General features: G+C 56.0%; 2 protein-coding genes across 5 annotated transcripts in view; both read left to right on the plus strand.

Moving 5' to 3' along the window:
* CLN6 (CLN6 transmembrane ER protein) lies at positions 1 to 14,763 on the plus strand. The gene is made up of 7 exons (XM_044764646.2): positions 1 to 186; positions 6,584 to 6,698; positions 8,107 to 8,205; positions 9,285 to 9,473; positions 9,821 to 9,876; positions 11,332 to 11,454; positions 13,131 to 14,763. Exons 1-7 carry the CDS (start codon positions 101 to 103, stop codon positions 13,399 to 13,401), a joined length of 939 nt encoding a protein of 312 aa, XP_044620581.1. The 5' UTR covers positions 1 to 100; the 3' UTR covers positions 13,402 to 14,763.
* The window catches only part of CALML4 (calmodulin like 4), a 15,159-nt gene continuing 11,256 nt past the window's right edge, over positions 14,730 to 18,632 (plus strand). The window contains exons 1-3 of one of the 4 annotated variants that reach the window (XM_070499284.1): positions 14,730 to 17,173; positions 17,843 to 18,060; positions 18,376 to 18,587. Coding sequence is in view for 2 of the 4 variants with exons in the window: in XM_070499274.1 (XP_070355375.1) it covers positions 18,443 to 18,577 (135 nt within the window). In the remaining 2 variants the exon portion in view is untranslated. Of the gene's footprint in view, positions 17,174 to 17,594; positions 18,588 to 18,632 lie in introns of those variants that run through there. The other 3 variants (XM_070499274.1, XM_070499263.1, XM_014866348.3) reach the window with 3 other exon arrangements.

The following is an 18,632-nucleotide window of genomic DNA, read 5'->3' on the forward strand; positions in this document are numbered from 1 at the left end:
GCAACGGCCCCGCCCCCGCGCACGGGTTCTCTGTCACAGCCCCGGGCCCGGCGCGCGCGACTCTAACGCTGGGCAGCCGAGCCGAGGCCGGCGGGGCAGCATGGAGGCGGCGGCGCGGAAGAGGCAGCAGCCCGGAGCGGCGGGCGGCCAGGGTGCGCAGCCGGGCGCCTCCTTCCTGCAGGCCAGGTGGGCGCGCGGCGGCCGGGTGGGCGGGTCCGGGTGGGCCGGAGGGCGCCTCCGGAGTCGGTCTTGCCTGCGCTGCCCTTGCGGCCGCTCCCTCGGCCGAGCCCACCTCCGCGATCCTGCCTCTTCCTGCGGGCGCCCCGGCCCAATGCGGCTCCGCGTCCCGCGGCCGCGCTGGCTTTAGGACAGCCGCTCAGAGGCGGAGACCTCGCTGGGGACCCAGGAAACTCGAGGTGGTGCGACAGGCCCAGAGGCCACCTCCGCTCACTCGGGCCCCCAACGCACCTGCAAGCCCGGATGCCACCGCCAAGTTCTCGGCTCCCCTCCAACCCTGAATAGGACCTGCCTTCCGGTGTCAATCAGGAGGCGCACTCATGCCCGGAGGCCCCCGAGAATGTAAAGGGAAGAGACCGCGAAGTTTGGAAGCCCCCCTCCAGGGAACAGCGAGGAAGGGCTTTGCTCACGCAGTTGCTGTTCCCTGCTCTCAGCAAGGGGAAGAAGTTACTGGCTTGGGTAGTCGAAGCCAGGTGGGGCAGAGGAAGAGGCACGGAAGCCACCTTTTAATCTTTCCCTCCATTCTGCCTTCATCCCGTTTTACTGCCCAGAAACCTCCGTTGCGTTGGGCAGGCATTCATTAAGTATCTCTGGTGTGCCCAGCGCTGTGCCAGGCACTAAGGGCGTGGGTAAGGTGAAGCCGGGAAGGGCTCACAGTCTGGTAAGAGCTGTGGGACAGCTGGAGGGACAGAGCCCCACTGGGGCTGAGAGGTCATGTTGGAGGGCTTCGTGGAGGAAGTGGCACTTGAGCTGACACAGGGAAGAAAGGCTGTTGCAGGGAGTGCAGCGGTGCTGGGGCCTTCTGGGTGTACAGTGGCAGGAGGATGCGGACTGACTGTGGAGGCCTTTATAAAGGCAGGGGGCTGGGACTAGAGTGAAAGCCTGGAGTACAGAATGTAAGGAGAGGCTCCCGCCGGACAAGGGACCACCCTTTGCCTGCTGAAATGGGCCCTCTGTGCCTCACTTGCCTCACCCTAGTTCCTGCCCTAAGTGGCAGGTTAAGGATGCAGCCTTTATTCTGTAGGCACAGGGGAGCCATGGAAGGTTTCTGAGCCCTGGTGTGCTCAACTGTAGGAAGTTGTGGTGTGATTTGGGATGAGGGGAGACTTCTGAGGGACTTGGCTGAGGGTAGCTCTTTCTCCTGCTGCTGGGAGACAGCTCTGTTCTGGCTCCCCTTCAAGTTGGGGGCCTTTGGCTGCCCTGAACTGTGGTGGCCCAGTTAGAACAGTCTGTGGGCATCAGATATGGTTACCACTTTATCTCACGGGTGGGACTTCCATATGCAGCACCTTACTCAGTCTTTCTGTGTTTCATATATGTGGAAACTGAGGCCCAGAGAGGGTACACCATTTACTGGCAAGACCCGGGGCCTAACCCAGGGCTGCTGACTTCCGGTTTCCGCCCTTACTGTTCCACTTTGGCTGCTGAGGAGCGATGTCCATCCTTATTCCTGCATGAGCCCTCCACCAGCCAGGATGCTGCCTGGGGGTGGCATGAGGGGCTGGCTCTCTTCCAGGGTGTCTCTGCCCCCCTCATTGGGTGCCTCTGGGCCTGTTCTCAATATCATTGCTGCTCAAGACAGGAGGCAAAAATCATCCTGTCCAATTCCTAGGATGCCTGGATTCCCTGTGCTGCATCCATGCTTTGCTTACAGACCTCTAATGACAAGGTGCTCACTACCTTTCAAGATAGGCCATTCCAGCTTGTGCCTGCTCCACTGACAGTTTTTTGTATTGTAATCAAAGTATTACATGCCCACGACTAAATCAAATAGCACAGAAGGGCTACGAGTAAAAAGCAGCAGTCCTCTGTTCCACCTCTCCCAGGCACCAGAGACAACCACATTAACTTTTTTAGCTGTTTCTTCCACAGTTAAATTCATATTTCTAAATAATAATAACAAACACTATGTAGCACTTTCTGTGGACCAGGCCCTGCTCTAAGTTTTTGCACATAATATCAATTCAACTACAAATGAGGTAGGAAGTACTATTATCCCCCATTTTACAGATGAGAACATTGAGGCCCAAGAGGTTAAGTAACTTGCTCAAGATCTGGTTAGTGGCAAAGCTGGGATGTGAACCCAGGCGGTCTCAGAGCCCATCCTCTTAAAAGCTATGCTTACTGCTATTTATTGGATTAACAATTTTCGCCTCTAAGGTAATGTTTACCTGCTGACTTCCTGTTATGATTTGGCTCACTTATACCCACCGCCCCCCCATCTTAACCAGATAGTTCTTTTTATTACTGTTTTTAGTTTTTCTCTGTTACCTTTATAGCCTTAGGGAATATGCATACACAATTATTTCTATTTTGGTCAACTGTAGCCAGTATCTCTTGATACCTTTTTAAAAGGAGAATATTGTCCCCTACTCTAACCTTTAGCTTTTCTTACCCTTTCTCCCAACTCCTGTCATCCATATTTTGTCTTTCACATTGACAAGGTAAACAGTATTTACCTTCTGTTTTTTAGCCATAATTGTCTTCCATGTTTTGTTTGCAGATTGATTCTAAACTTTGAAAATCATTATACAATGTTTTTATTAGTTAAGCCATGTAAATATTGTTCCCTACAGAGCCAAATAATGTTTAACAGTTACATTTGCTTTTGTTTTTCCTGGAGTTTCTAATTGCCTTTCTTTTTTTTCTCGTATTATTTGCCTTCATTTTCTCATTTTTTTTTTCAAACTTTCCACCATGTCAGGTATTTCAGCATTCTTTATATAGAACCAAAATCAGTCCCTCTGAAGTCCCCATTTGTGGGTCCCTGCTTGTCCCCACCATGGTGGAGACACCTTCCTTTTCTGCAAGGCAGTCCTGCAGATGCTGCTGCCTGCTTTGAATATTTCAACTGTATGGCATGCGCTCCCCAACTGTCATGATATCAGTTTCCCATATGGTAGACTTGTAAGCTGCGGAGGAGAGAAAAGGCCATCCTTGTTTCAGGTTACCTGCCATTGTGCTTTTACCATTGTTCTCAGCAGCAGTTTCTGATGCTTGAGACCCAGAGCTGGCCCAGGCTGGGGCCTCAGCTTGTGAAGTCTGTGGAGTCAGGAACCTGGGACAGGCTTGACGCTGCTCATCCCCAGGACAGCGACTGGGGGAGAGGATGCCTTCACCCTCTAAGATCTGCGTGCCATGGTCAGAGTCCCAGCAGAAGAAAACCAGTCAGATGCTGACCAGTCTTGATTCCCAAGTTGGTGTCTGCGCTGTACCTGCCCTAATTTTTGTTGTCCTGCTAAGCCAGGCTGGACCAATGACAGGGATCCCTGTTGACCGAGGTGCCTCCTGAGGTGAAGGAGAATATGGTTACTGAGCTCTTAGTATGCACTAGGCATCCACAGCTTCCAGAGACCCACACCTAAGTGCTTCCGCAGGCTGTCAAAATGCCTTTATTCCCTGGACCAAACATCCTACTCTTTGCCCAGATTGAGGCTTTCCAGAACAAAACACCGAGGGCTGTTATTCTCCTCCATCCAAGTTCTTCAGGCCTGGAGGTTATCACCATCTGCTTTCTGAGGCCTTGCCGTGATAGTCACTAAGAGGAAGGGGCAGCTGGGGCCTCTGTGCCAATCAGTCGTCTCAGACTTACCCCAGAGCAGTCCTCGCAGTTAGTCTGAGTACCTGCCCAGTCCGAAGGCCCAGCCAGCCCTCCCTGCCCTCCATCTCCGCCAGTGAGCAGGCGTCTCACCTCCAGGCAGTGCCTTTCTCACTTCCTCCTCCAGGCCTTTGGTCCTGCTCTCCTGTGGCTTTCCTCTCTCGTTAAATCCACCCATCCCTGCTTCCGGGCTCTCCTCCATGCAGCCTCCGCATATTGCTCCAGGCCGCACTGATCCCTCTCTGTCTTGATCTCCTTAATATGCCACTTGGCTTATTATAATGATCAGAAACAGAATAGCGAGCTATTGAGAGCACAGGTCTTGAATTCATACAGACCCAGGTGTAAATTCTATGTTATTCAAGATTCCCGGGTTGCACGTGACAGAAGGCCGGTGGGAAATGCAGCACCCTTAGCAAGAGGGAATGTACTGGCTCATGTGGGCAAACCACTGCCGTGGGGATGCCCGGATCCGGACGTGAACATTCTCAGGGCTTCTCCTCCCTTTCCCTGAGCCTCTCTACAGGGCTGCTTCATTCTCACCTGGCTGTCCCTCCAGGCTGGAACCTTGGCCACAGGCAGCCCTGGGCTTGCATCCTTAGCACCCAGCACCAGAAAGGAAGGTGTTGTTTCCACCAACTCTAGTTAGAAAAGTTGCACTGGGCTGGCCTGGGTCACCGGCCCTCCCTGTGGCTAAGGAAACGTCTCTTACCAGAAGAAGCAGGGAGTGGGGAACAGGCTCACAAAAGGACGCGCTGGGGCAGCTCCTTTGACGGGGGACCTGGCTAAGCACTGCACCCCTGGAAGCCGCAGTATCCTCATTTGGAAAGCAGGAGGGCGGGAGCCTCCTGGTGTTGCTGTGCCAATTAGGTGAGGTGGTGCAGGCGAAGCTCAGAAAACAGCACACAGTCGGTGCTCAATAAGTGGTGGGGGCACTGAGTAGAGGGGACAGGAACACTTAGTTGACTGAGGATAGGCCCATTCTACCTGCCTTGCCTGCCACCAAAGGATGGTGCCATCCCCAAAGAGCTGGCCTCCTCGGCTCTGTTGCTCCCTCAGCCCAGGGTGGACCATTCTCAGAACTGGCTGAGAAGGATCCGGATAGTTATGCAGCGTTGACAGCGGAAAACCTTCATGGTGCCTCCAAGCTAGTGTTTGCCACTAAAAAGAAGGAATAACTGGTCATTGAGATTGTTCTAAACCAGCCAGTAATCACTAAGCATAAACCAGATCCTGAGCTGAGACCTCTGGAGAATACGCACCCCTGTGACACAGCTCCTGTTCTTGGCACAAACGGGGTGATCAAACTCACACCTCCATCATCTTAGCAAGTAGCGGGCTGCTTGTCACTTGAGGTATGCAAGTAGTGGCAGGGAAGCTGTAAGGAGGATTTGGACTCTGATGGGGACGTGGGTGAGTGGAGAGAACTTTAAATGTCACTCGTCTTCTTGAGGGTCTAGATAGGAGGGTAAATTCCCGCCCTGTGGGTTAGGGATGAAGCACTCCCTGTAGTGGGGCTGGTGGGGCTATGGGAAAAGCTTCATCAGAAACGCCTTCCTGGAGGAGGTGGCACACGCACTGGCCCTTGAACCTCAGCTCCTCTGTGAAGAGCAGATGGGCTAACTTCTTTGCAAGAGGGACAGGCATCCAAAGATGTACTGTCAGATGGTGTTCCACTTCTGGCCGTGTCTCCCACATCAGCTTATCCCTGCTGGCTTCCTTCTTAGGTTTCACTGTGGATTGATGAAAAAGGGACACCAGCGGCCCCATTCTTACCTCCTCATGGTTCAGGAAGCAAGGGAGACGGGGCCCTGTTCATCCCGGTCCATAGTCTCTAAGGCACATCTCCCTATAGGACTCAGATTGGTCCAGCTCAGGTCACATGCCTATCCCATGGACCAATCACTGCACACAATGATGGAATCTGGGTTAAAAGTATAAGCTCTAAGGTGGCTGGCCCCGTGGCCCAGTGGTTAAGTTCGCGTACTCCGCTGCAGGTGGCCCACTGTTTCATTGGTTCGAATCCTGGGCGCGGACATGGCACTGCTCATCAAACCACGCTGAGGTGGCATCCCACATGCCACAACTAGAAGGACCCACAACGAAGAATATACAACTATGTACTGGGGGGCTTTGGGGAGAAAAAAGGAAAAAAATTTTAAAAATCTTTAAAAAAAAAAATATAAGCTCTGAGCCAAATCATCTAGGTTCCTATATTTAGCTGTGTAACTTTGGGCAAGGTGCCTAACATCTTGGGCCTCAGATTTTTTTTACTTGTAAAAGGGGGTAATATTCCAACCTCAAAGGGTTTCTGTGAGGATTAAAAGAGTTAAATGAGATAATACATGCAAACACCTGTAGCAGTGCAATATAGTGGAATATAGTAAATGGTCAGTCAAGTTTAGCTACTATCACCCATCGTCATGTTTCATGTTTTCCAGCTGCATTTGCATCCTGTTTGCCGTTTGACCTCCTCACTCTGTCGATGACAAAGCTCAACTGGTATTATACCCGTTTGGCAGTTTCCTTCCTGAATCACAGAGGAGCTAAGGTCAGGGCAGCTGGAGTCCACTTCCAGGACACCCTTCCCTTGGCCGCAGGGCCAGACCCCCATATTTCCTGCAAAATCCTTTTCCTAGAAGTATCCTCCTGCTGCCAAGTCCCCAGATCTCCCTGCGGCTCATCTCGGGGGGAAGGTTCCCATGGGAGGAGAGACGAGCTGACCCCTCTCTTCTGGTTTCTTCCCAGGCACAGCTCCGTCAAGGCTGAGGAGGCTGCCGGCACGGCTCCCTTCCACCTCGACCTCTGGTTCTACTTCACCCTGCAGAACTGGGTTCTGGACTTTGGCCGCCCCATTGCCATGGTGAGTGTGAAGCTGTGGACAGAGCCCCCACCAGCAGTGAGGGTAACTGACTGAGCAACCTTAGGCAAGTGACTTCCTCCACGAGTAAACTACAAGAATAGGCCTGGATGATCTCGGATCCTTTGGCTCTGTGACTGTGCTCAGTGAGGCACTGCCAGCAAACAGGGGAGACTAGGGGGCCTGAACAGTCAAATTGTGCCCCAACTGTCATGGGGGAACTGGTAGCCCTGAACAGTCAGTACTGTGCCCCCCTATATCCCACATCCAGGTTTAACCAAATCACCCAGCCAGACAGAGGGCTAATTTGCATTATCACTAGCATGTACAAGGTGTCAGTTTCAGTGGTTGATAGTGTTATTTTTACCACCCACATGCAAAAATTATCAACTTGGTCCATGGTGGTACCTCACTCAATTTTTTTCACATTCTGTCATCTATCTCTCTATCTGTCTATCACAAGTGAAGGGCTTTGGTGCTCTCCCAGGATTAATCTCCTCTGTGGAGGCCACCGCTGTACACTGATGCATGAAGTAGCCTTAGGGAAAGGGAAGGGGATGGTTTCACCAGGTGGCACTAAAAATTACCTGAGGCTCAGAATCTTATATAATATGCAAAGTCAGCCTATACTCTTCACCTCCAGGAAAATACTACTATGCCAAGGCTGCGAGGAAGGCAGTGGGTACATACTAGTGATAACGCAAATTAGCAAAGCCCTTTTGGAAAACAGTTTGTCAAGGTGACAACTAGTACCTAGAATAGTGCCTAGCATTTGTGATAAGTCCTCAGTACATTTTTTTTTTCCTTTGATGAGGAAGATTGGCCCTTAGCTAACATCTGTTGCCAATCTTCCTCTTTTTGCTTGAGAAAGATTGTCTCTGAGCTAACATCTGTGCTAATCTTCCTCTATTTTTTGTTGTGGGACACAGGCACAGCATGGCTTGATGAGTGGTGTGTAAGTCTGTGCCCAGGATCCGAACCTCCTGTGGCCAGGGGATCTTGTCTTCATCATAGGACCTGGAGTGCCAGATCCCTAAGGGTCCATGTAGACCACACTTCGTGTGTTACAGAGGGGGAACCAAGGCCTAGAGAGGGGAAGGACTTGCCCAGGGTCACCTAGGAAGTTGGTGGCACACCTGAGTACCAAGGTAGCCTCTAACTCACAGGCTGGTACCCAGGGACATTTACTTAGTGCCCACAGGGAGAGGGCACAGGGTAGGCCCTGGATTGGCGTCTACTGTGCCTGGGGACAAGTCCATTTATCTTCTCTGGGGCTCGGCTTGTGTGTCTGGAAACACCTTCGCTCCAGGGCTGCGGAAAGGATCCCAAGAGATCACAGAGAGAATGAAGTGTGTGTGGAGGGCCTCATGGGCCGTGCCTGGTGAGCACCATTCCTCCCCTTGCTCCCCAGCTGGTGTTCCCTCTCGAGTGGTTTCCGCTCAACAAGCCGAGCGTGGGGGACTACTTCCACATGGCCTACAACATCATCACGCCCTTTCTCCTGCTCAAGGTACAGTGTCCCCTCCTGCCCTTGTTCCCTCCGCCGGCTGGCAGGGAGCTGGTGCCAAGCCTGGCGAGTGCCCTGCCTCGGGCTTTCCCTGCTGATTCTGGGGGTGAAGGTTGTGAGAGAGGGGTACATCAGGGCCTGGGGGACAGGCGGGATGGAGAAGGCCTCCCCAAGGAGGGGCATTTGATTTGGGCCTCAGCCTGGTGTCCTGGGGGTGGGGTGGGAGGGAGAGGTGTTCAGGCAGCAGGACCTGAAGACAAGGCCATGCTTGAGAAGCCATAATACCTCTGGGGAGGCCGAGGCAGAAGGAGTGGCTGGGGTACCCAGGGAGAGGTCAGGGACCGGTTGGGAAGGCAGGTGCAGGCCAGGTGGCAGGAATGGCAGCAATGGAGGGTGACCTCTATCCTCTGGCCTGGAGATCCCTGACTTTGAGATGCCACTGGGAGCACAGAGCTAGCCAGGGCTGCCAGCTTTGCACTTTGCCAATAAGGGCTCTTAAAACAACTGTGGCCATCTACTATCCCCATCATTTTGTTTTTAGAAAGACATTTCAAATCTCCAAAAGTAGGAAATGTATAATTTCGGAATTCAGAGGAGTTTTTAGTTAAATAATTTAGTTTCAGAAACAGCCACCCATCCCTGTCATTTTCTGTGTGTTTGCCGTGAACCAATCGCTCAGAAGTCAGAGGGCCCTTCAGCAGGCCAGCCCAGCCTCCCAGGGCACAACTGGGGGACAATGAGGGGCGATGGGAGGGCGGGGCCTGGAGTCTGGATGCCTGTGTCGAAGGCCTGGCTGTCACCTCCAGCACGTGGCTTGTGTGTGACCTTGAGCAATGAGCTGGCCCTTTGAGCCTGTATCCTCTCTGGGAAAAGGGGCTGTTGTTCCCCAGCCTGAGCTCCGCTCACAGGGGCCCTGGGAGACTCTGAAGGCTGAGCTGGGCTGCTAAAAGGACCCACTGATTTGTGAGTGACTTCCCAGCTGGGGGTGTCCGTCCCACCCAAGAGTGAGGGTGGGATACAGGAGGTGTCTGGTACGGTGATGGATGCCGCGGTCATGCTGCTGGGCCTCCCTCTGACCTCAGCTCATCGAGCGGTCCCCCCGCACCCTGCCGCGCTCCATGATCTACGTCAGCATCATCACTTTCATCATGGGCGCCAGCATCCACCTGGTGGGCGACTCCGTGAACCACCGCCTGCTCTTCAGTGGGTACCAGCACCACCTGTCGGTCCGCGAGAACCCGATCATGAAGAATCTCAAGCCGGAGACGCTGGTGAGGCCGCCTCCCCCCACTGCACGTAAGCGCTGTGGGCACAGCCTGTCCTGGGGGCCGGAGAGATGGCCCCAGCCCATCACTGAGCTTGACCTTCTGCTGAAGGCATTCTGCTAGGTGAGGGCCCTGCCCCCCCTCCAAGCTAGGACACTCGTGTGTTATTAGAAAGTGGCACATTGACTGGATCCCACCTGGACCCCCTCTAGTAGAGGGCAGGACCCTGAGGGTGGGGAAGGAGGGCAGTTGCGGGGAGGCCGGGGCGTAGGGGAGGGTGGCTGGAGGGCTGGGGGCCCCAGCACTGCTCCGAGCGCCTCCCGCTCTAACCGGCCATGCCCTGCCGCCCCCAGATCGATTCCTTTGAGCTGCTCTACTACTACGACGAGTACCTGGGCCACTCCATGTGGTGAGTGATGGGGCCAGCCTCGGCCAGAAGAGTACGTAACAGCTGGTCTCTACCTGGGAGCCCTGGCCCGGCCAGCTCTGCCGCCAGCCTCGGGTCCCTGGGTGTGGAGCGCCCCGGCCGGCAGGCGTGCTCCTGCCCTGCGGGGGCGCTGTGAGCGCGCCCCCCGCCCTGCCGCCTCCGCCTCCTCCCAGCCGGCGGTACCCGCGGCGGCCACTAGGGGACGGCGGGCGGCCGTCCTCCCTCGGCGGGCCTGGAGCCCGAGGCGGCGGGCAGGCGGAGGCCGGCGCCGGTAAACAACCCCGCCCCCCGTGATGGGTGGGCAGCGCCAGGGGACCCAGCCGCGTCGGGCCGTGGGTTCCGGGATGGTGGCGGGGAGGAAGCTGAGGAGGGCTCGCTGGACCAGGTTGGGGGTGCTTTGTGCGCCCCCCTCCTCTGAACTCCCGCGAGGGCTCCCCCGGCTTCACCCTGCAGTTGCAGGAAACCTCACACACGTGGGCTCACTTTCCACAGGATAAACTGGGGCCGGTGGGAGGAGGTTTGACCGTGGGTTGGCAGCTAGTTAGTGCCAGAGCCATCCTTGGACCTGGGTGGTCCTGAGAGAGGTGGGCTCACTCATGTCACAGACACCCTACACTTGTCTTTCCAGGGTTTGTTGTGAGGCATGGAAAGCTGATCCTCTGGCTCAGGGGGTCTCTGGACAGGCCTCTTGCCAGCTCTCCCTGGCGTTTGCGGGAGGAACAAGGCCCGGAGAAGTGAAATAGCAGGAGAGGATGTGGGAGGGGATGGGGGCTCCGTCAGGGGGGAAGAGGGGAGGGTGGGTAAGGAGGCAAGATGGTACACGAGAAGAGAAAAGAGGGGCGTGTAAAGACAGCGCAGGTACGTGGGGAGGAGAGAGGGAGGCGCTTTTTGGATGAGATTTTGCGTGTGTGGGAAGGGGCCAAGGCGGTGGGCTGTGTGTCAGTGAGGGGGCTTCCCAGAGCTCCTTGGAGGCCCCGGCAGATGCTGTTCTCTTTTTTTTTCTACTTGGGCCTCAGGCCTCTCCCTGCTCAGCCCTGCTGGGTACACCTGTTTCCAGGCCAGTGAGGGGCTGCGGCTGCTGGCGTGTAGGATGTGTACAGGAGGCAGAGACCCCCCCCCCCCAGCCACGGAGTGAGGCGCCAGGGCAGTGTGGGAGGGGCCCCGCCATGCAGCCTGTGGGCTCCCTGATTGGCATGTGCCCAGGGAGCAGGCCTCATCTTCCTGCCTCCCTGCTATCCCACCGTGGCCCCCCAGCGTGGGACAGGCTGGCAGGACAAGCGGCCTCACCCAAACCAGGCGTTTTGTAAACCATGGAGTGACACTGCATGGAATGGTGCAAGGACCCAGTACAGGGACCCGTAGGGAAGAGGGCCTGGGTGGAGGCTGGTGGGCGGGGCAGCTGGGGGGCCCTCTGAGGCACCGGCCTCCCTCTTGCAGGTACATCCCCTTCTTCCTCATCCTCTTCATGTACTTCAGCGGCTGTTTCACTCCAACCAAAGCCAAGAGCTCCATGCCAGGGGCGGCCCTGCTCCTGGTGGTGCCCAGTGGCCTGTACTACTGGTGAGTGGACATTGGTCCTGGGGTGGGGGAGGAGCAGGGGCTCTTAGTGAGCCAGGCAGTAAAAATGTGCTCTTGACCACCGAGCTGCTGGCTGACCCCAGTGAGGTGCTCCTTCTTGGGGCCCCTGCACCCTCCTCTGTCTAGTAGGGACTGTGACAGTGCCTTGTGGTGGCCTCTCTGTTACCAGGAAGCCAGGCCTGAGTGTGGCCTCTCCATTCTTATACTCCTCTGCCCTGTGCCCCACCTCTCAGAACCCCAGTGCCACCTTGGGGCCAAGAGTATCCGTCCCCAACACCAAGCCCTGTAGAGCCCCGTGGGCCTCAGTTTCCTCCTCTGAAATGGGGATGAGACCTTCTGATGAAACGGGGAAATGTCTCCTTCTGAGGAGGTGATGAAACTCCAGGGTGAGAGAGGGGCTTTGTGAGCTGTAAAGCACCACGGAGACGCCAAGGACAGAGAAGGGGGGACTTCCATGGCCTGGCTCCTTTTCCCTCCAGCTCTCTGCCCATTACAGAGGACCAGGCTTCAGCCAGGTCTTACCCCTCCTCTGTCACTTTTGCTCCAGAGACAGGCTCCCTCCCAGGGATTGTGGGTGTCATAGGAAGGACTGGCCCTTCTCTGATAGGAAGCCTCTGTCAAAATGAAAAGGGCCTCCTTTCCTGGGGCCAGCTCCCGCCCACATGCAGGGTCTGTCCCCTGACTGCTGAGAGGGTCCACCAGGGCAAGTCTGATGGCCCCTGAGGACAGGATTAAAAGGAACAGGTGGCAACTACAGCAAGAGGGAAAGAGATCAGACATGGAAAAAGCTTCCTAGCCAGTTCTCACCTGCAACGTGTTAGCGCAGTGATAGCTACAGTCGGAGCAGCAACCATTTGTTGAACAATATGTTTTTCCAAGTAAGAGTTGTATACAGCTCTTGTCTGTAATCTTGGGAAATAGTGCCATTTATGCCCCTTTATAGTAAGAACACAGAGGCTCCGAGATGTCATGTAAATTCCCCAAGGTCACACAGCCACTAAGTTGCAGAGCTGTAGTTCCTTGAGTAGAACGGGTCAGCATTGTGGTTCTCTCTAGAGGCAGGGGAGTGGACCAGATAACCTCCCAGATGCCCTCCAACAAGTGTTACTGAGTTCCTGGCCATGTGCTAGGTACAGCCTTAGGAACTGCAGGGAACCCTGGGAGATCTGAGACTGTGTCCCACCCTTCAAGGAGACAGCAATGACAACCCCCATAAATTGCAACTGCATTCCCAAACTCAAATGCCTATAGGAACCAAGCTGGTAAAAAATGCATCAAGCAGGTACCAAGCGAGGCAACAGGGAATGGTGGGGACTGTGGCAAACTGTAGAACAATGCTCTCTCTAAAGGGGGCAGCTGCTTTCTCCTCTAATTGGTTGTTGTCATGTGGGAATACAAGCCTAATGTGACCAGAGAAACCAGAAATCCACATTTTCAGGTAATCTGTAATTTAAATATTAGCAACAAACTCAACACATTTAACACAGCTGCATATGGGCAGGCTGTGGCTCAGAGTGGTGTGTATCCCTGAGCCCTGCCATTAGATGAGCCGTTCTGACTGACTGGGAGGGCAGCCTGGTACTTGGGTAGAGGGAGGGATGCTGGGCAGGATGCGGCTGTCATGGCACCTACCTCCCCTCACCCACTGGCCTTTTCAGGTACCTGGTCACCGAGGGCCAGATCTTCATCCTCTTCATCTTCACCTTCTTCGCCATGCTGGCCCTGGTCCTGCACCAGAAGCGCAAGCGCCTCTTCCTAGACAGCAACGGCCTCTTCCTCTTCTACTCCTTTGCCCTCACCCTCCTGCTTGTGGCCCTCTGGGTCGCCTGGCTGTGGAATGACCCTGTACTCAGGAAAAAGTACCCCGGTGTCATCTACGTCCCTGAGCCCTGGGCCTTCTACACCCTCCACGTCAGCAGCCGACACTGAGTCCCTGGCACCAGCCACTGGTGCTCTGCCGGGCCGGAGATGGACCCCAGAGGGCATCTGAGAATGCGTGTGCGTGCGTGTGTCTGTGTCCACTGACATGTGCAATCCATGACTGAGAACATGGGTGAGTGCATGGTGCACATGGATAGGTGTGTCTGTGTGTGTGTGGAGTGCCTCACCACGAGACTCGACTGTTCTGGTGCAGTTTCTCTTTGGTCTGGATCTTTTCAGGGTGGGCTTTAGTTTTCGGCAGTGTGTCCAGGCCAAGATCTGGGCCCTGCCCCACTGTGCACCTGACTGGAGGCGGGGCCCTCTCCCTCCCACTGTTCAGGGCCCGTCTCTTCTTCCTGGGATGTCTTCTGGTAGCCGTGCAGGAGAGGCCTGGGTGGGGCAGAAGCTGGGAGGGGACTTGGCATGTCACCCACCACCTGGCTGGCCCCTCAGACCTGCCCTGACCCTGAAGGCTAGATTACCTAGGTTACGGCACCGTTATGTGTATTCTTGAGCAAAGCGTGGCCCCTCTCTGGGCGTCAGTTGCACTAGATGGGCCCTTGATCCCAAAGTGGATCCGTGGGTTGGTCTGTCTCTTCTTGGGGCAGCTCTGGGATGGACGAGTAGTGCTATCTTGTCACTGCTCTCTCCTTCCCTGGGAGAGAGATGTGCACCCAAAACCCTCACCCAACCTCAGCCCCCATGGGGTGTTGGACCACCCTCACCCCAGGGAGCCAGAGGCCACCCCCTGCCCTAACCACCAGCTGATCGTGGGGTCTGGCGGTGGTTGCTCTCCAGCCATCTCCCTCTGCCAGGAGCTCTGTCAGCTCCTCTCCCTCCGGGAGAACTGTGGCACCGCCTTGCATCGGCCTCCCTGCAGGTTTCTGAGCCACAGCTGAAGCAGAGTTCTCAAACACTTACACAGTTCCCAGAGCCGCATTCTAGGGTCGGCGGGGGGAGGGGAGCGCGTCCCGAAGGTCTCTCCAGTTGGCCTTGTCTCAGCCTGAATCTCCTGCTTGTTGCCAGTGGCGCTGCTCCTAGGAAAGGGAGGCCTCATTCCCAGCAGGACGCCCCCCACCCCACACCTTCTCCCAGGCACTGGGGCCAGGGCTCCTCACACAGCTGCGGGCCCCACAGCCTCCTTTCGAGCCAGCACTGGCCTATTTGTGCTCATGGGTCTCAGGCAGCCTGCCTTGCCCTCCCTGGACCCCTCCTCCTCTCCTGTGTTCTCAGGGAGCCCCGTGCCTCAGATTCTCCCTTCATGTTGGGGTCCCTCTGCAGCCCCCTTAGGGGTCCCCCAGCCCCTGGTCGGTCCCTGTCTGCTGGCAGCAACAGGTGGTGAGAGGTGTGAATAAAGGCATATGCAGCCAAGCCTGCCTGGGGACTGCTGCTTACTTTGGGTGTGAATTTGGGAAGGTGGGAGGTCCTTGGAGCAGGACAGAGAGTGGCTAGTCTGGGGTCCAGGCAGGAGTCCTGGGCATACCCCAAGGGCCCACTCAGCCCCGTCTGGCCGAGAGCCACTGCCCAGTGGCCCTTCATAACAGTAGAATCCTGGGGTTGGGGGGAGTGGCAAGAAGGGCTCTTTTTAAAGGAGTCTGGGGGCTACAGGAGTTGGGGGGCCAAGCTAAGGCGTCTCCAGACCTGCCCTTGGAAGAGGTCACGTCGAGCCTCTCAGCTGTGCTGTCAGCCCCTTCCAGAGGCTGAAGCAGAGAGGGTGCCCTCTGGGGGAAGGTGGGGTGGCTGGTTTGTTGGAGGTTGGCACTCAGCCTTGGGTAACCACTTGATCCCTTAGGGCCTCTGCTATTGATATGCGTCTCAGCCTCACCAGAAGCCACCAGAGACTTACTGGGTGACTATTATCAGACAACACAGGAGGGGACAGGAGACACTTGCACTGTCATAGGCTGTGTGTCCCCACCTGCCCAGCAACATCATTTGATTCCTTCCTTACCTCGCTCCAAACCCCTGTGCTGGGCCCGTTCTCCACAGAAGGACTTAATGGATGTCTTATGGGCAGAGGTGGGCCTGGTTGTGGGGGGCCTTGATAAGAAAACAGTAGAGCCAGCCCAGATGGCCTAGTGGTTAAAGTTCTGCACTCTCCACCTTGGCGGCCCGGGTTCATTTCTTGGTCATGGAACAAAACCACCGTCTGTCAGCTGCCATGCTGTGGTGGCGGCTCACATAGAAGAACTAGAAGGACTTATAACTAGGATATACAACCATGCACTGGGGTTTGGGGGAGAAAAAAAAGAAAAGGAAGATAGCAACAGAGGTTAACTCAGGGTGAGTATTTCCCTGCCAAAAAAAAAGTTAAAAAAGAAAACAGTCCAAAAAGATGAATAAAAAATTAGGTATGAAAGTGAATATTTACAATGGAAAAGAAATCACAGCAAATAGAGCCTTGGAGATTTCCTTCCCTCTTGACCAAGACCCTTTTGGGTAGTTGCTGGAAATGTCTCCCCAGAAATACTTCTTAATTGCAACCTGGCTTCACCTCACAGCCATTGGTTCTCAAGGTGTGGCCTCACTGGCAGCAGCAGGACCGCAGAGGAAAATGCAAATCCTCGTCCCCTTCCGCCTGCTGAATCAGAACCTCCAGGTGAACAAAGTCTCGGGCCCCGAGTGGTATCAGAGATGGTGTTTTCTCACGTTGGGCTGACGCGTGGCGCACACAGCAGAGTGAGGCACACAGCTTGAGGGGTTTTTGTACAGTGAACCTGACATCCCACCACCCCTGTGGGTGAGACCCCTAAAAACACGAAGGAGGTGGCAAGCTGGGATGCCTTTGGGGGCACACAGCCCCAAACCCCAGCACACGCCAGCCTTTGCTGTCAGTAGCGTTTGAGTGGATTCCAACTCTTAGCGACCCTGTGTATAGCAGAACAGAAGCCTGCCTGCTCCTTTTCTGCACCGTCCTCTCACCCCCCAGCACAATATCAGACGATGTTCTTCTGCTATTCATATGGTTTTGGTGGCCAGTTTTTTTTCACAAGTGGGTGGCCAGGTCTTTCTTCCTAGTCTGTCTAGTCTGGAAGCTCCACTGTAATTTGTCCACCATGGGTGACCCTGCTGGTATTTGAAATACCAGGGGCACAGCTTTCAGCAGCACAGCAACACGCGGCTGCCACAGTGTGACAGCTGACAGACGGGTGGTGGGCTTCCCTGGCCAGGAAACGAACCTGGGCTGTGGTGGTGAGAGCGCCAAATCTTAACCACTAGACCACCAGGGCTGGCCACGTACTGACCCAAAGCCAAGGAAATAGCTTCTCTCGGGGCCGGCTCCGTGGCCGAGTGGTTAAGTTCGCACGCTCTGCTGCGGCGGCCCAGGTTTCGGATCCTGGCCGTGGACATGGCACCACTGGTCAGGCCACGTTGAGGCAGCGTCCCACATCCCACAACTAGAAGGATGTGCAACTAAGATATACAACTGTGTACAGGCGGGGGTTGGGGAGATAAAGCAGAAAAAAAAAAAGATTGGCAACAGTTGTTAGCCCAGATGCCAATCTTAGAAAAATAGCTTCTCTCCCCCTTGAGCCCCTCCCAAACACAGGGTGATTTTGAGCGGGAGCTTCGCCCTGGCTCCTCCCAGGTCCCCCACAAGCCTCACCTCTACAGCCCCCACACTTCCAAGGCCCCGCCTGACTTTCCTTCACTTCTTCTCCCCCAAGGCTGTGTGGAGAACCTCTCTTCCTCCCCTGTACCCTGGCCAGCCCTTCCTTTTCTCAGCCCCACGGAGAGGCCTCAGAATCCTCCGGCTGAAATTCTCTGGGTCTAGAAACAGGTATGAAGGGGTGACGCAGGAGACACGATTTGGGGGGGAAGAGAACCTTCCACGTGGAGGTGATCAGGAAAGGAGGGAGGCAGAATGGACCAAAGGCAGGCTCCGCCCGTCACGTGCCTTGTACAAATTAGCAAGAGGTCCCTTTTCTTCTGGGCACGTGCGGCCCCTCCCAGGACCCACGGGTCACCTGAGCCAGGAGCCCTTGTGTAGGGCACAACCTGTGCGGCCATACAAGCCGGTCTTACCAAAGTGGGCGGAGCCTGGATTGGAGCCCCCCAGACAAGGCGGCGGCGAGCTGTGGACAGGGAGGTGGAGGGCGAGAACCCAGCGGGCCATGGCAGCAGCTCTAGGGAACGCCCCACCCTACCCTCACTTCCGGGGTCAGGAGGGCGCACAAACCACTGAGGAAACGGGAGGAGGCGGTTTCTGCGGAAGGGGTGGGGGCTGCGGTGGGGAGAACAGGGAGAGGAAGAGAAGGAGCCTTCCTGGCCCGGGAAAGAAACCTAAGAGGCCTCCCTGCGAGCCCCTGGGCAGCCGGCTGTGCGGCCTGAGACCCCGGCGCAGGCACCCACCCGACCCCTACCGCCACCCCCAGGGTCCCCGGAGGGGGCAGGGAATTGACACATGTTGAGAACCGACTGTGCGCTGGCCCTTTGATTCTCTCAACAGCCCTGTGATGAGGCCTGGCGAGGAAACTGAGGCTCAGAGCGGTGAAATGATGCCCCAAGGCCACTCAGCACACGGACGTGAGGGGAAGGACTGAATCCAGCCTGTGAGCACCAAAGCCTGTGTCCCCACTACATACTGCACCCCAAGGCTTTGTCGGTGGAGGCGTCTGTCCCGGGGCCGTGCCCTGGCAGCGGGGTTTCCTTCCCAGCTGCAAGACGGTGTGTGATGAGCCTTTGATAAGACAGTGTGCAAAGGGCCCGACACATAGTAGGAGCTTGTCAGCTTTCCATCTTAGTCCCAGGAGAGAAAGAAAGGCCCCCTAAGGCCCAGGGCAGGGTCCAGGAGCAGCCCTGCCCCGGGCCCCCTTTCTCTGTGTCACCGATCTCCTCTCCGTGTCCACGGAGGGCTCCCAGGAAGGAACAAGGGCGCTTATCCGCTTGCTACAGAGCCTCAGCTTGCCGATGCAGGAGTGGTCCGGGGGGAGCCCTTCTGCAGCCCCGTTTTCTCAAACTCCAACCTGCTGCTTGGCCCAGGCGGTGGCCGGGGCATCAGCTGTGCACGGAAGCTGGAATCTGACCCCTGGCGTTGGGCCTGGTCTCCATGGCAGCCGCGGATTTATTACTGGGGCCTCCACCCAGCTTGGCGGACTTTCGACTTGAAGCCGGGAGGAAGGGGAACCGGGAAGGCGCTTCTGGGAGCAGCGAGCCCAGGGTGGCAGCCAGAGGCTCCACGATGGTAATGGAGGGTCTGTGTCACCCCGCTCGGCTGACCCGGGATGGGGGAGGGAGGG

Source organism: Equus asinus, chromosome 2, assembly GCF_041296235.1.
Source record: "Equus asinus isolate D_3611 breed Donkey chromosome 2, EquAss-T2T_v2, whole genome shotgun sequence".
NCBI classification, from domain to species: domain Eukaryota; kingdom Metazoa; phylum Chordata; class Mammalia; order Perissodactyla; family Equidae; genus Equus; species Equus asinus.

Excerpts from the sequence above, each read along its gene's own strand:
- CLN6 (XM_044764646.2), top strand. The coding sequence starts at position 101 with ATGGAGGCGGCGGCGCGGAAGAGGCAGCAGCCCGGAGCGGCGGGCGGC. Across the intron at positions 187-6,583 it reads GCCTCCTTCCTGCAGGCCAG|GCACAGCTCCGTCAAGGCTG; the intron begins GTGGGCGCGCGG and ends GTTTCTTCCCAG. Across the intron at positions 6,699-8,106 it reads TTGGCCGCCCCATTGCCATG|CTGGTGTTCCCTCTCGAGTG; the intron begins GTGAGTGTGAAG and ends CTTGCTCCCCAG.